Source organism: Ranitomeya imitator, chromosome 8 (assembly GCF_032444005.1).
Source record: "Ranitomeya imitator isolate aRanImi1 chromosome 8, aRanImi1.pri, whole genome shotgun sequence".
Taxonomy (NCBI): Eukaryota; Metazoa; Chordata; class Amphibia; order Anura; family Dendrobatidae; genus Ranitomeya; species Ranitomeya imitator.
The window spans coordinates 138,478,700-138,493,209 of record NC_091289.1 but is presented as its reverse complement, the minus strand read 5'-3'; the positions used below and the strand labels follow the sequence as shown (position 1 = coordinate 138,493,209).

Here is a 14,510-nt window from a genome sequence, read left to right as displayed (position 1 = left end):
CAAAAGCTGATGGCTGTTGCAGTCCCCCAGTACCAGTTGCCCAGTTGCCATTACTTCTCTAAGAAAGTTGTACCTGCGCTGCATCAACATGTTGCATACAACATCACCCATTCACCACTGATATTCGGATGAGCAAACATGGGCAGGGGCATTACATCTTGCTGACTGGGTACTGGGTGTTAAATATTAATTATTAATTGAATTATTATTATATTCAATTCTGTACTAAGCCTCGTGGAAGGTTTGGCTGACATTACATGTGCTATTTTTGTATACTTAGCTCAGAGTAAAAGTTAACACCATATAGAGAGAACACGTGTTTTATGGGACATATATAATCACGGATCTTAGGGGGGAGGGGACTTGGGGCCTGTCACTTTGGGCATCCTCCTGCCTTCTCCTTCACTCTCGATGGATGTCAGACTTCACACAGACAGAATGAACAGCTGGTATCTGAGTTACCAAGGAAGACTTCTACCATACTCCATGACAGGGACAGATGCCTTTTACCCTCTCAGGAAAGATGGGGAACAAACTTCTACATGCTGCAGCACACTTTTAATACTCTGCGTGAGGAGGAGGTGGTGGTTTTAGAGGAAGAGGTGGAAGCAGAGGAGGATGCAGAAGGTATAACAGTATCTCTAAGTTCCAGACTGTCGATGCACTGCACAGGTGGGTGCCATTGGAGGGTGGATTACAGAGATCGAGGGGTGCTCATTGTACCAGGTATACTGTCAGTGATGGTGCAGGAGCTTAGGAATCAATTGAGGCGGTCGAGGATTAAGAGTTAATGGAAGCGCAACAGTCAGGAAATGAAGAGAATGATGATCCGCTCTGTTGTCCGTGGTTGGCGGGAAGGGACAGAAGAACCAACCTTGAGTGTTAACCTGCCACCAACACAGCATGGACTTGGACCAAATGGAAACACCCAACACATGAGCGCCTTCTTGCTGCCCTATCTTCAACATGATGCCTTTATTCCTAGGGTTAGAAATAGTGCTGACTAATAGTTTGCCACTCTGTTAGATCCACAGTACAAGAGTAAATTTGGCCAAATGCTCTCCCGATATCCTACAACACGCAATGTCTGGTTCTCCCGAGACCTCCTTCTCTCCTCCACACTCGAACATTCCTCTCCCAATCGCCTCTATTACTTCTCCCAAGTATCCCCCATCCTCGGGAATACCATAACAAAACACGTTTAATTATCCACTACATTTGTAATTTCTAGACGGAACTTGAAAAACCATCTCTTCAAGAAAGCTTATAGCCTCACCACCACTGGAGCTGCCGCAACCCCCAAACCTACTGTCTCCTTCCCTATTATCCTGTAGAATGCAAGTCTGAACACAGTCCTATCCTTTCTGTACCAGTCTATCATTGTTAGTCTGTTCATTGTAATTTATATTTGTATCTTTTATTTAACCCCTTTTCATATACAGCACCATGGAATCAATAATGTTCTAAAAATAAATAATAAATATAAATAACGTATGGATGATATACTGTACATCCTGTATTTGAAGCTGCATAGTGTGCAATATACAGTATATAATGAAGCAATGAGCAGTAGTGTATATTGTATGTAATAACATTATAGTATGTAATGTATATAATATATTATGAAGCTATTGATGTCAGGCACACCTTTGCCTCTATGACAGAAGATGAAAGACACTGACTGAGCTCCTCCTTGCATTTTTTTTCTTTTCAGTTCTTTCCTAAGCACAAAAAAATCCTGATCCATTTTCTTTCTCCAACAAACCTGTCTTCACACCCAAAGGTAAGATGCCTATATTTTTGTAGAGGAACTAACCTAGAAAACTGAGAAGTGCACCTTTATCTCTAATCTGCTACAGCTTTGTACATTTTAAAACTTGTATAAAAATCCAGTAAAGCTAAATTACATTGCAGAAGTGTCTGAATCTAGGATTCTGTCAGTTCCAAAGATTTGTACTGACTTGAGGGCAGCAGGATGCTTTATTTTTTTTTTTTTTTGGGGGGGGGGAGGGATTACCTAGTTTTTGCTCATTTTCATGAATCTGAGTTTATTGGGTGTCAAGTCTGAGTTCTTCATTAATGAGAGGGGAGTTTGGTCTTGATTTTTTAAAAATGTCTAGAGTTTAGAGTCTATGCTAATACATGGTTTGGCCTTGAGTCTAAATTAATTTGGGGATCTGAGCCTGCAGTTTGAATTCATTTTTGAGGTCTTAGTCAAAGTTCAAATTAATTCTGCTTTGGACTTTGATTCTGGGCAGTGGCGTACCGCCAATGGCTGGCACTTCCTCCTCCATCATTCTTCCTCAGCGTCTGATGTCTCAGCGCAGCGCGTGCGATGATGACACTGAGATGTGCCGTTTTCTGCAGAGACTGGAGCAATAGGGGATAGAAGAGGAGAGATGAGTATGGAGGACTACAAGGAGTGCATTATACTGCATGGAGGACTATGAAGAGTGCATTATACTGTCTGAAGGACTATGGAATGCATTATACTGTATTGAGGACTATGGAGTGCATTATACTGTATTGAGGACTATGGAGTGCATTATACTGTATTGAGGACTATGGAGTGCATTATAAGTTATGGAGGACTATCGGGATTACAGTATACTGTATGGAAAACTAAGATGAGTGCAGTATATTGTATGAAGGACTATGGGGAGTGCAGTATACATTATATAGGAATATGATGAGTACATTATACTGTATGGAGGACTATAGGGAGTACATGTTGCTGTATGGAGGACTATAAGAAGTGCATTATGCTGTATGGACGACTATGAGGGGTGCATTATACTGTATAGAGGACTATGGGAAATGCATTATACTGTGTGGAGCACTATGGGAAGTGCATTATACTGTGTTGAGTGCTATGTGAGACAAATTATACTATATGGAGGGCTATGTGGGGGCCATTATAATATTTGGAGGGTTATTTGGGAGCCTTTATACATTATGGAGGACTATATGGGGTGACTATACTATATGCAAGTAGTTATACAGTGTGGAGGTTTGTGTGGGGTCCAGCATATTGTGTTGAGAGCTGTGTGGGAGCGATTGGAGGGATAGTGCGGGTGATTATAGAGTGTGGAGTCATTATACTGTGTGTAGGCACATTATTCTGCATGGAGGGCTATGTGGGGGTTGCAGTTTGGGGATCATACTGTGTTGGAGTCATCATGCTTTGCTGGGGAGTTAAGGTGGGGTACAGTAGGGTCATCATACTGTGCATGTGGAGGCTAATGTGGAGGCATTCACTGTGGGAGTAATGTTTGTGGGATACTTTCGTTGGTATCATACTTTTTGGGGGGGAATGAAAGGGGAATCTAGGGTTTCAGTAGGAGGAAAATTACTTTGTAAAAGTTGCAAAGTTGTGAAATATGCTCTCCTGTGACCTGGCTGAATATTAATTTTTTTATTTTTTTTTGGGGGGGGGGGTGGTAGGGGGTGGGATTATACCTTCTGCTATGAGGTAACGTGAATTCTATTTATGCCCCTGATTCTGAGTTAACTTTTAGGAGATTAATTATTATATGGGCCTGACACTGGGGTCTAGGATCTAATTCTGTGATCTTAAATAATGTAGGGGTCTGATATTACAATTTATGAAAATGTTAGTCCAGGAGGAGGTAAAGAAGAACATAATGTGTTTTGGAATGGTACTAGGTAAGGTACAAAATTTGACCTGAGGCCCATGGATATCTAGATATGCAATTGTGCATTGATCTTCTTGTATGTGTATTAAGTTTGAGTGTGTAGGTGTGCTTGTATACTTGTAGTGAGTGTGTTTGCATGCATACAAGTTCGGAATGGAAATTGATATTTTGGAGCAGGTAAATATCTTAAAGCTGTGTGTATTTGTGCCTACAGTTATCTATTCATTGTATGGCACTATTGTGTGAGCCTTGTATGGTATTATTATTTGTACAGAAAGTATATCCAATAAAGATGTAGCACAAGACCGGTAAATTGTCTCAATGCATCAACTAAATATGGCACTCGCTGTAACTGCTTCAGTTTCATCCAGGCTCGGCTTGATTGACAGGTCTATCCCTGGGTGTGTTTCAGGAGTCACCTGTCAATCATGCAGAGGGGGCAGGGAGAGATTTGTAATATGGGAATCTGTCTCTGATTCACTCAATTTTTGGGTTTGGCTCTAATGAATCATCTGACAGGCTCCCTTTTAAGCTAGAAATGCTGACAAATTTAATGCTATGATGCTTGCAGCAATGACAAACATCAAGCTTTAAAGGCTATTTACTTCTCTCCCTTTCTGATCTTGTTATCTCCCATTATCCTTTCATTAGGTCATTTAAAGCTACATAAGTGACAAATGAGAACTTTCAATCTTGATATTTTTTAAAACAATATACGGTACACATACTGCAGAAGCAGGTCTTTTTACATCTCGATTGAGTTTTTCTTCTGGACAAATTCTTGATATACAGTACAGACCAAAAGTTTGGATACACCTCATTTAAAGATTTTTCTGTATTTTCATGACTAGGAAAATTGTACATTCACTCTGAAGGCATCAAAACTATGAATTAACACATGTGGAATTATATACTTAACAAAAAAGAGTGAAACAACTGAAATTATGTCTTATATTCTAGGTTCTTCAAAGTAGCCACCTTTTGTTTTGATGACTGCTTTGCACACTCTTGGCATTCTCTTGATGAGCTTCAAGAAGTAGTCACCGGGAATGGTTTTCCAACAATCTTGAAGGAGTTCCCAGAGATGCTTAGCACTTGTTGGCCCTTTTGCCTTCACTCTGCGGTCCAGCTCACCCCAAACCATCTCGATTGGGTTCTGGTGACTGTGGAGGCCAGGTCATCTGGCGTAGCACCCCATCACTCTCCTTCTTGGTCAAATAGCCCTTACACAGCCTGGAGGTGTGTTTGGTGTCATTATCCTGTTGAAAAATAAATGATGGTCCAACTAAACGCAAACCGGATGGAATAGCATGCCGCTGCAAGATGCTGTGGTAGCCATGCTGGTTCAGTAAGCCTTCAATTTTGAATAAATCTCCAACAGTGTCACCAGCAAAGCACCCCCACACCATCACACCTCCTCCTCCATGATTCACGGTGGGAACCAGGCATGTAAAGTCCATCCGTTCACCTTTTCTGCATCGCACAAAGACACGGTGGTTGGAACCAAAGATCTCAAATTTGGACTGATCAGGCCAAAGCACAGATTTCCACTGGTCTAATGTCCATTCCTTGTGTTCTTTTGCCCAAACAAGTCTCTTCTGCTTGTTGCCTGTCCTTAGCAGTGGTTTCCTAGCAGCTATTTTACCATGAAGGCCTGCTGCACAAAGTCTCCTCTTAACAGTTGTTGTAGAGATGTGTTGTAGGGACACTTTCAAAGTTTTCCCAATTTTTCGGACGGACTGACCCTCATTTCTTAAAGTAATGATGGCCACTCGTTTTTCTTTACGTAGCTGCTTTTTTCTCGCGATAATACATATTCTAACAGTCTATTCAGTAGGACTATCAGCTGTGTATCCACCAGACTTCTGCACAACACACCTGATCGTCCCAACACCATTTATAAGGCAAGAAATCCCACTTATTAAACCTGACAGGGCACACCTGTGAAGTGAAAACCATTCCCGGTGACTACCTCTTGAAGCTCATCAAGGGAAGGCCAAGTGATGCTTTCAGTGTGAATGTACAATTTTCATAGTCATGAAAATACAGAAAAATCTTTAAATGAGAAGGTGTGTCCAAACTTTTGGTCTGTACTGTATACCATCATGGAAGCCTCTGACATATGCCAATGTTGCCCATTGACTCCCATATTAGAAAGACAACACACAATACCAGGTTTTTGTGGCATGTCTCTGGAAAGAATAGCGTAGCTGACTGTGCTGTCGTCCAAAAAAATTGGTATTTTGACAGGTATCAGACCCATGGATGCAAAGCTAGCACGCTCATAGTATATCCCAGATAAATGGAGCCCTATCAACATGGTGTGTGTATGTGCGACACCCGCTAGGGCCGTGGGGTATTCGGAACCTTGTCAGACAGTTCTTAAAGGGGTGCTCACGGCAGCGGTGACCCGGTCCGTGGCCTTGGATATGCAATAAAAGTAATGCACTGATATTTGGGAAAAAAGTTTACTTAGGAAAGGGGATTGTTAGTGACGCCACCCGTGGTATTCTGCTATAGATGGCCGACACTGCTTAAGGAGACCCCTGGGGCTGATGGTGATGCAGCTGGGATGGTTCTGCTCCCCACAAGTGGAGCGGGGCCCCAGGGCTACCGGTACAGTTTTGTAAGGGGATTGTGGACATTGAGGTGCAGGACTGAGGGTACAGGCAATGACTAGAGGACACAGGGGCTGCAGTTTTCTTTACCTTTAATTCCTGGTTGAAGGTGCAGTCCGGAGCACAGGTAACAGGTGGTAATGGAGATCCGGGCAGCCTGGAAGCAATTCAGGGTCCACCTAGCCAGGTAGATTTGGAGGCCTTCCCTCTGTGCTGCTCCCTAGGTCCTTGGTGCCTTAAACTTCCCACAACTCCCTGTTACAGTCTGTCAATGAAATGGAACATTTCACCGCATGGCAGGCAGCTCAAGCCTGTTCCAGCTGTCACTCCCTCGTGGTGATCCCAGGCCCTCGTATGCTGCTGTGCCTCTGTGTGTCAGCTGGGGCCAGGAGACCTGCAATCAGCTGCCCTCCGGATTTAGTTACTGGGCCTGCAGTTCCCACACAACCACGGACTCCAGGGTCCGGTCTTTGGCACTCAGTCCTGGGGTGAGCTCAGTTGCAGCTCCAATCCCCCAGGTTCTCCTCACTTGCCTCTTCTTCCTCCACTGTCTGCTCCGCAGACTAACACTGGCTCTGACTGCCTAACCTCGCCTCCAGGCCAGAATTTATAGGGAACCTCCCCTAAACCAGGTGTTAGTGCTCCCTCTTCTGGTCTGGAGTCTGGAAAGGTGTTGTATGCTGAAATACCTGGAAAGGGGATCCCTCCTTGCTTCCAGGCATGACATCACCCCATGTGAGGGAGGCAATGCCACTGTGGCAACCGGACTCCTGGGCTGCCACATATGGCAGACAAGGGTTTTTCTGGTACAAATATGCCAAATCATATTGGTCTGTAACATGTCCAGATTTTCATTTGTGCACATTTCAGGACCTTTCTCTAAGGTTGGAAGGCAGATGACATACCCGACTATGATATGTACAAACACTATGATTGGTCATTCTACTGCCTTCTTTCAGTTTGTATCCTGACATTCTTAAAAAGAAACAATTCACAGTAAATTTAGATTCGTTGGGAACATTAAAACAATAATTCACAGAAAAAAAACAATATTTAAAAATTCCTTTTTATTAATTCATATAAAAGACTGGTGCACACAAAAAAAATCTTCCATTGTATTAAAAAAAACCTCAGAAACCAGAAATGCTAAGTCCACTGAGTCACTACTCTGTTAATTTAATAGAAGGTCACTAACTGTAGTGGTTGCACCATTTTGTTAGCATTTCATACATTTTTCCTGTGTTGTGTCTGTTGAAAAAAAATCAAATACTGTAATCCCATTTACTACAATCTATTTCAATTACAAAAATGGAAATGATATAGGCGATACTGAGGCAATACAGTACATGACAAGAGGATGACTTGAAGCCAAATTTTAAATGCAATATACCAGACTAGAACCAAAGAGGAGATTATGAATTTTAAAAAGAGTTGCAACAGCAGATTATGCATTAAAGGGAATCTATCAGCAGATTTTTGCTATATAATATATGAGTAACATAAAGAAGGGACAGAGAACCTGATTAGAGGGATGTGTCACTTACTGGGCTGCTTGCTGCACTTTAATAAAATCACCATTTCCTTGGCTGCAGATCTAGCAGTCCTCTGAATGCTGACCTCTGTATAACCCTGCCCACAGCACTGATTGGCAGCTTCCTGTGTACACTGTGCATAGGCAGAAAGCTACCAATCACTGTTGGGGCAGGGTTATACAGAGCATGAGAACTACATGGAATGAGACATCTAGTCCTCTAATAATAATCTCATGCTGATAAAACACTGATTATATTGAATCGACACACAGCCCCGTCAGTGACAGATCGCTAGAATCAGGGTCTCAGTCCCTACATTATGCTGCTCTCAGATAAATGACTAGTTTCAGGCAAACATAATTTTGATCATTCTGCTTTCCATGCGTACAATGAACAGCATACTGACCAATGTAATTGAATGTGCTAGCACACATGAGCGGGTACACAACATCATGCACTGGTCCATCTGACACACGGATGTGACTGGTCTGTGATATTCACGAGCTCATGTAAATGCAGCCTTTACAAGTTCTATTTCTAAACTCTTTTCTATTACCTTCCAGAGTTTTTGTTGTTGCTGCACCTGTCAGATCCTTTTGATGCCACATAAAGCATTTTTACTGTATTCTGTATTTTGTTAAAGTGCTTCTTTCCCAACAGATGGATCCCTTACTACAAAATATCATAGTTCTACTTATGGCAAGTTTCCCTATCTATACGTATGCCTATCCAAATGGGCAAGTTACAGCTGCCTGTGACTCAATGACTCCGTCACATGGTGCTTCATCCCAGACCTCAAGCCCACCATATACTTTATCCCTGGATAAATACACATATAGTCCTGGGGACAAAATAAAAGGTAAGTACATTGGATAAGAAAAAAATGAAAATATATTGGAATATACGTATAGGTACTCATGTCTGATTTATGGTCTTCTCCAGATAACCTATAGATGGGAATAGCACAGCTACAGTTGTGCTCAAAAGTTTACATACCCCGACAGAATTTTTGCTTTCTTGGCCTTTTTTCAGAGAATGTGAATGATAACACCAAACATTTTTCTCCACTCATAGTTAGTGGTTGGGTGAAGCCATTTATTGTCAAACTACTGTGTTTTCTCTTTTAAAATCATAATGACAACCCAAAACATCCAAATGACCCTGATCAAAAGTTCACATACCCTGGTGCATACATGCTCACATACATACATGCTCATGTACATACACAATGTATACAAGCTCACATACATACACAATGCATACATACTTACATACAGTACATTCACAATGCATTTATACTCACATATATGTACAATAAATGCTCAATATGCATGCTCATATACACACAGCGGCATTGTTATTTTATAAGCCTCTAATTACGTTTTGTTTCTGGGAACCAACTGTGTAAACTTTCATTTTTGGAAGTTTTAATGTGTTACAGATCCTAGACACCCACTTTAACTCTGAGACTTAAGACTCATAATTCCATATAGACGCCAGACATAATCTCCAAGGTATGGGGCCCAGTAACAATCCAAATTGTCACATCCAAATGTATAGTGGAGCTCCAAAGGAGTTGAGCCCATAATAAACTGTTATTCTATCACTAATATCCCAGTGTCCCACTTTGAATTTGGTCTGGTTAACTGTTAATGGGCAGATAAAAAGCACTAGATCATTGTTGATGTTCAAACAAACACTGCTTACCCTGTTCCGTGAGTTGAGAAAAATATATATTTTTCTTTTTTTTACTTTTAAAAGTTAATAAATAAACAGCTGAATAAATAAATTAGGTCAGTAAAGTCCTGTCCCTTTAAATTCTGCCACCTTAGGCACTGGCCCACGTAAGGTTAAACACATAGTTAAGCCTTTCCACATCGTATAGCCTTCCACCAAAAGCAGAAAACCTCTTTCAGCTTCCAAATATACAGTATAGTGAGGAGCTGTTATGCTGTCAAATGTGTCCAGTTTTTGTCCTTATTTTGCCATTTTTTTCATCTATTTATTTTGTTAAATACGTCAAACAGTTCCCGAGCCTCGGGCCTTTGTATTTAGTGTTACTTTTTATGGTCATTACCAAGTTTATATTTTACCGGCAGTTTATGGGTCACATTTAATGACAGAGATCTGACTAATCATTAATGGTGGTGATACCTTAGGCAGTGTCACATATCGAATCTCGTATAATTTTCTGGAATCCACTAACGCTCATGTCAATGTTATCTTTTTTTCACGATTTGCAGTGATTCTCAGTGGCAGTGCCTCCCAGTTCAGAGGCTTCATGATCCAGGCACGTTCCGGGAGTTCTACGGCCCCTTTGGGCTCCTTTGTGACCAGCAATGCTGACGCCCAAGTCTTGACTTGCACTTCTGCTGCAGTAAGTGGATAACAAGTTTACTTTGGAATTATTCATACGTTTTCCTTGTCCCTTGGGCGCATTGTATTAAAACCTATAAAATAATACAGAGTATTTCCGTAGAGAGGTGCATCGTACATGCTAATATGAGAGACGTTAGTATTGAACTCCAATGTCTGCATTTTTAACGACGGTGTCTTCGCGCTCTACCCATTCCTTGTAAAAAGTGCACTTAAAGGGAATGTTTACTTACTGTATATTGGAGAAATGATTTTGCTGCACTTATAAGTGAGTATTACAGGTTCTAATAATCTTAATAATAATCTTTATTTTTATATAGCGCTAACATATTCCGCAGTGCTTTACAGTTTGCACACATTATCATCGCTGTCCCCGATGGGGCTCACAATCTAGAATCCCTATCAGTATGTCTTTGGAATGTGGGAGGAAACCGCAGTGCCCGGAGGAAACCCATGCAAACACGGAGAGAACATACAAACTCTTTGCAGATGTTGTCCTGGGTGGGATTAGAACCCAGGACCCCAGCGCTGCAAGGCTGCTGTGCTAGCCACCGTGCTGCCCGGTTCTCCTCCTTTGTAAAGTGCTGCCCATTTTTGTTCTGGTTGCAGGTCTTTTTGAAGACGACCTTAATCAAAGAATGCTGGTGTAAAATGCTCCAACTGTTTTAAGAGGTGTATGATTTTTAACCCCCTTCCGAAATAGGAGTACTGGTATGCTCTATATCGGGTGTAGGTGTATGATGCGGATTTAGGAGCTGAGCCTGAACCATACTGGGTGGGTGCCGGCTGTATTATACAGAGAGCACCTGCCTCTAACAGCAGCTCTTACTCTGGCATTTAATTGGTGCAAAGTCAGTGGGGTGTCCATTCTTGCTGATAAGTTGCCATGGCAGCTGAAGGCCTACCAAAGGCCTAAGTTGCCTCCATCTTGGTATTTTTATGAAGCCCAGTCCATGGATAGGCTTCTCAGGATTTTGTTAAATTTACCATAAACTGCAATAACCTGAAAGAGGTTTCACTGGGCTTCACTGCAATATATACAGAATACTGCTGTGGTCTACAACTGCCCTCACAGTAATGTCACACACATGTTGTTTTTACAGAGCGCTGTAAGTCAGACATCAAGCAGTGGAAAGTCCAGCATAGACGTGACCTGGGTCGCTCCAGCCTCCGTTACTTCAGATATTCAAATCAAGTAAGATATTCCAATCAATGAAAGAAAATCTGAATGTTGAAACTAGAGATGAGCAAATCTTTTCAAATTGGAATTTGCCACCTTTGCAGAATTTTTCCAAAAATGTAATTTGTGGCCAATCAATTTGTGATGATGATGAATCATAAGCACATAATTTTCCCTAGAAAGAAGTGATGACGCTTGAGGTCTCTTAGGACTATGTCCAACCCCCTTAAAGCTCTTTAACTCAAGCTTCGTACTGTCGAAGTAACTTGCACATAGCTGTGGATATATAGATGGTAACTTTTTTTTTTACTGCTATGGTGTCACACACTAGCTGTACTGTTTTGTCTGTGTTTTATGGCTTTCCATCCCTATCTCTATTACTAAACTGTGAGCTCTGATCTCATCTTAATATCCAGATTCATCCCAAAATGGCTGCTGCATTCCCTATCTCTGACTTTATGCAGGCTATCATGGTCCCTCCTGATTGGCTGTGCTATCCCATGTGATGTGATAGCTGCCAGGAATTATGCGTAAGCCTGCAAGTTTGCATCCAAGATCATGTGAGCCTTCTCTGGCTCATAGAATCTTCTCTAATGTGTAAAACGGCAGTGGCAATTTTTGATGTTTCACACAAATTTTAATGCAAACTGTTCAAATATGCCGGATTTAGCAAATTCCCCCCCAAATTTGCCCCAATTTATTTTCATCAAATTAATTTGCTCATCTCTACTAGCAAATGATAAGAATTGTACAATACTATGTTACTATGTTAATATGGGATCATGTGGTTGGCTGTTAAGTGTTAACCCAAAAAACGCTGAATCAATTCTATATGTGTTATAGAGCAACCGTTGTTCAAACTGGGCAGGTGTTTTGGACAAATGTGGCGAGTGCAAAAATTGCATATGTTTCCAACATCACCACTCCCAGTACCACAGTGGGAAATCCATCCAGTACCAATACAACAGTGAATATTTCAACAGATTCGACCACAACTACAAATACATCCACAACCTCCTCTACCACAGCTACCTCATCTACTACAACTACCTCATCTACCACAGCTACCTCACCTACCACACTTGTCGGCAAATCCACTGTACACAACATTGGAGTCCAATATGTAAGTCTACTTTATTTTCCACCCTATTGCACTACCTGACTGTAACCATTTAGCAGATGATTCTTAATATCCTTCAATTTCCTACAAAATAAATTCATATTAAATTACTATATGCACTAATGTGCTGCAACACACTGTGCTTTCGGTAGAGTAATCACTGGGAGTACAGATGGGTGATAGGTCACCATAGCTGTTCTATATGATTCATTATGACACCTTTAGATTAGTATGTTGCAATAAATGCCTGCTGATACCCGGAGATGGTAATCTGTCTGTTTATTTCCAGATTCCTCATTGTGATATTTGCTCTATTTTGTTTGCAGACTTGGACCCTTGAAGTACTGCTGATATCTTGTGGTCTCCTGATTGCTTCTTATTTAGGCTAATGATATATTCTAAGACTGAATAAAGCTTCATGTTAGCAATCAATGAATTATCTGCTTTCTGACAATGAGAAGAGTTGGAGGATAAGTTTGGAAATGAAGACATTATACGGGTGTCTGAGCGAAAGAAAACTGTTCTGTAATATAAATATCATAAATAAGCGGAGTCTAAAAAACAGTGTATGTCTACCTGTACTGTGATATCTGTAGTGATGTAATATTGTTATATAAATATGAATTATATATGAAATATAAATATAGTATATATTATAAATATTGGATCAATATATTAAGTAAGGAGAAGATATAAGAATACTACTACAACGTGTACAGTTAGGCCAGAAATATTTGGACAGTGACACAATTTTCGCGAGTTGGGCTCTGCATGCCACCACATTGGATTTGAAATGAAACCTCTACAACAGAATTCAAGTGCAGATTGTAATAGGGTTGAGCGAAACGGGTCGTTCATTTTCAAAAGTCGCCGACTTTTGGCAAAGTCGGGTTTCATGAAACCCGATCCGACCCCTGTGCGGGGTCGGCCATGCGGTACGCGACTTTCGCGCCAAAGTCGCGTTTCAATGACGCGAAAAGCGCCATTTCTCAGCCAATGAAGGTAAACGCAGAGTGTGGGCAGCGTGATGACATAGGTCCTGGTCCCCACCATCTTAGAGAAGGGCATTGCAGTGATTGGCTTGCTGTCTGCGGCGTTACAGGGGCTATAAAGGGGCGTTCCCGCCGACCGCCATGTTACTGCTGCTGATCTGAGCTTAGGGAGAGGTTGCTGCCGCTTCGTCAGAAGCAGGGATAGCGTTAGGCAGGGTCCATTAACCACCAAACCGCTTGTGCTGTAGCGATTTCCACTGCCCAACACCACCTTCGGTGTGCAGGGACAGTGGAAGCTACATTTTTTTTTTTTCCCTCAGCGCTGTAGCTCATTGGGCTGCCCTAGAAGGCTCCCTGATAGCTGCATTGCTGTGTGTACGCCGCTGTGCAAACCAACTGCTTTTTTCAAAGCACAAATCCTCTTGTTCCTTCCTTTCTGCACAGCTATCTTTTTGGTTTGTACACACTTTTTATTTAATTTGTGCATCAGTCCACTCCTTATTGCTGCCTGCCATACCTGGCTGAGATTACTGCAGGGAGATAGTAATTGAAGGACACTCCCTGTTTTGTTTTGTTTTTTTGTGGGAGATTAAGATTGACATTTCTGCTAGAGTGCCATCCCTGTCTGTGTCATCTCTCACTCAGTGGGCCATAGAAAGCCTATTTATTTTTTTGCTTGATTTGGGTTATAAAATCTACCTGAAAAAATCACTACATCAATCAGTGGGAGAAAAATATTGGCCTCAGGGCTTGTGTGCCACTCTTGACTCCTGTGTGCATCATCACTCACTCAGTGGGCCATAGAAAGCCTATTTATTTTTTTTGCTTGATTTTGGTTCTAAAATCTACCTGAAAAAATCACTACATCAATCAGTGGGAGAAAAATATTGGCCTCAGGGCTTGTGTGCCACTCCTGACTCCTGTGTGCATCATCACTCACTCAGTGGGCCATAGAAAGCCCATTTTTTTTTTTTTTTTGCTTTATTTGGGTTCTAAATTCTACCTGAAAAAATCAATAAATCAATCAGTGGGAGAT

The 14,510-nt window shown here is 41.5% G+C and overlaps 1 protein-coding gene across 2 annotated transcripts; it reads left to right on the top strand.

The window, feature by feature from the left end:
• Nucleotides 1–1,669: 1,669 nt before the first annotated feature.
• Nucleotides 1,670–12,914, top strand: LOC138647991 (putative defense protein). Of its 2 annotated transcripts, none has more exons than XM_069737426.1 (6): nucleotides 1,670–1,783; nucleotides 8,467–8,665; nucleotides 10,050–10,183; nucleotides 11,286–11,377; nucleotides 12,346–12,485; nucleotides 12,809–12,914. In XM_069737426.1, the coding sequence occupies exons 2-6, from the start codon at nucleotides 8,467–8,469 to the stop codon at nucleotides 12,820–12,822; spliced, it is 579 nt and encodes a 192-aa protein (XP_069593527.1). In that variant the 5' UTR covers nucleotides 1,670–1,783; the 3' UTR covers nucleotides 12,823–12,914. The 2 variants fall into 2 exon arrangements, with proteins under 2 accessions (XP_069593527.1, XP_069593526.1); XM_069737425.1 differs by having other exon boundaries at nucleotides 12,206–12,485.
• Nucleotides 12,915–14,510: the final 1,596 nt, after the last annotated feature.

Coding starts and splice junctions, on each gene's coding strand:
- LOC138647991 (XM_069737425.1), top strand. CDS start 8,467: ATGGATCCCTTACTACAAAATATCATAGTTCTACTTATGGCAAGTTTC. Junction 8,666..10,049: donor TCCTGGGGACAAAATAAAAG/GTAAGTACATTG, acceptor CACGATTTGCAG/TGATTCTCAGTGGCAGTGCC. Junction 11,378..12,205: donor ACTTCAGATATTCAAATCAA/GTAAGATATTCC, acceptor TATGTGTTATAG/AGCAACCGTTGTTCAAACTG.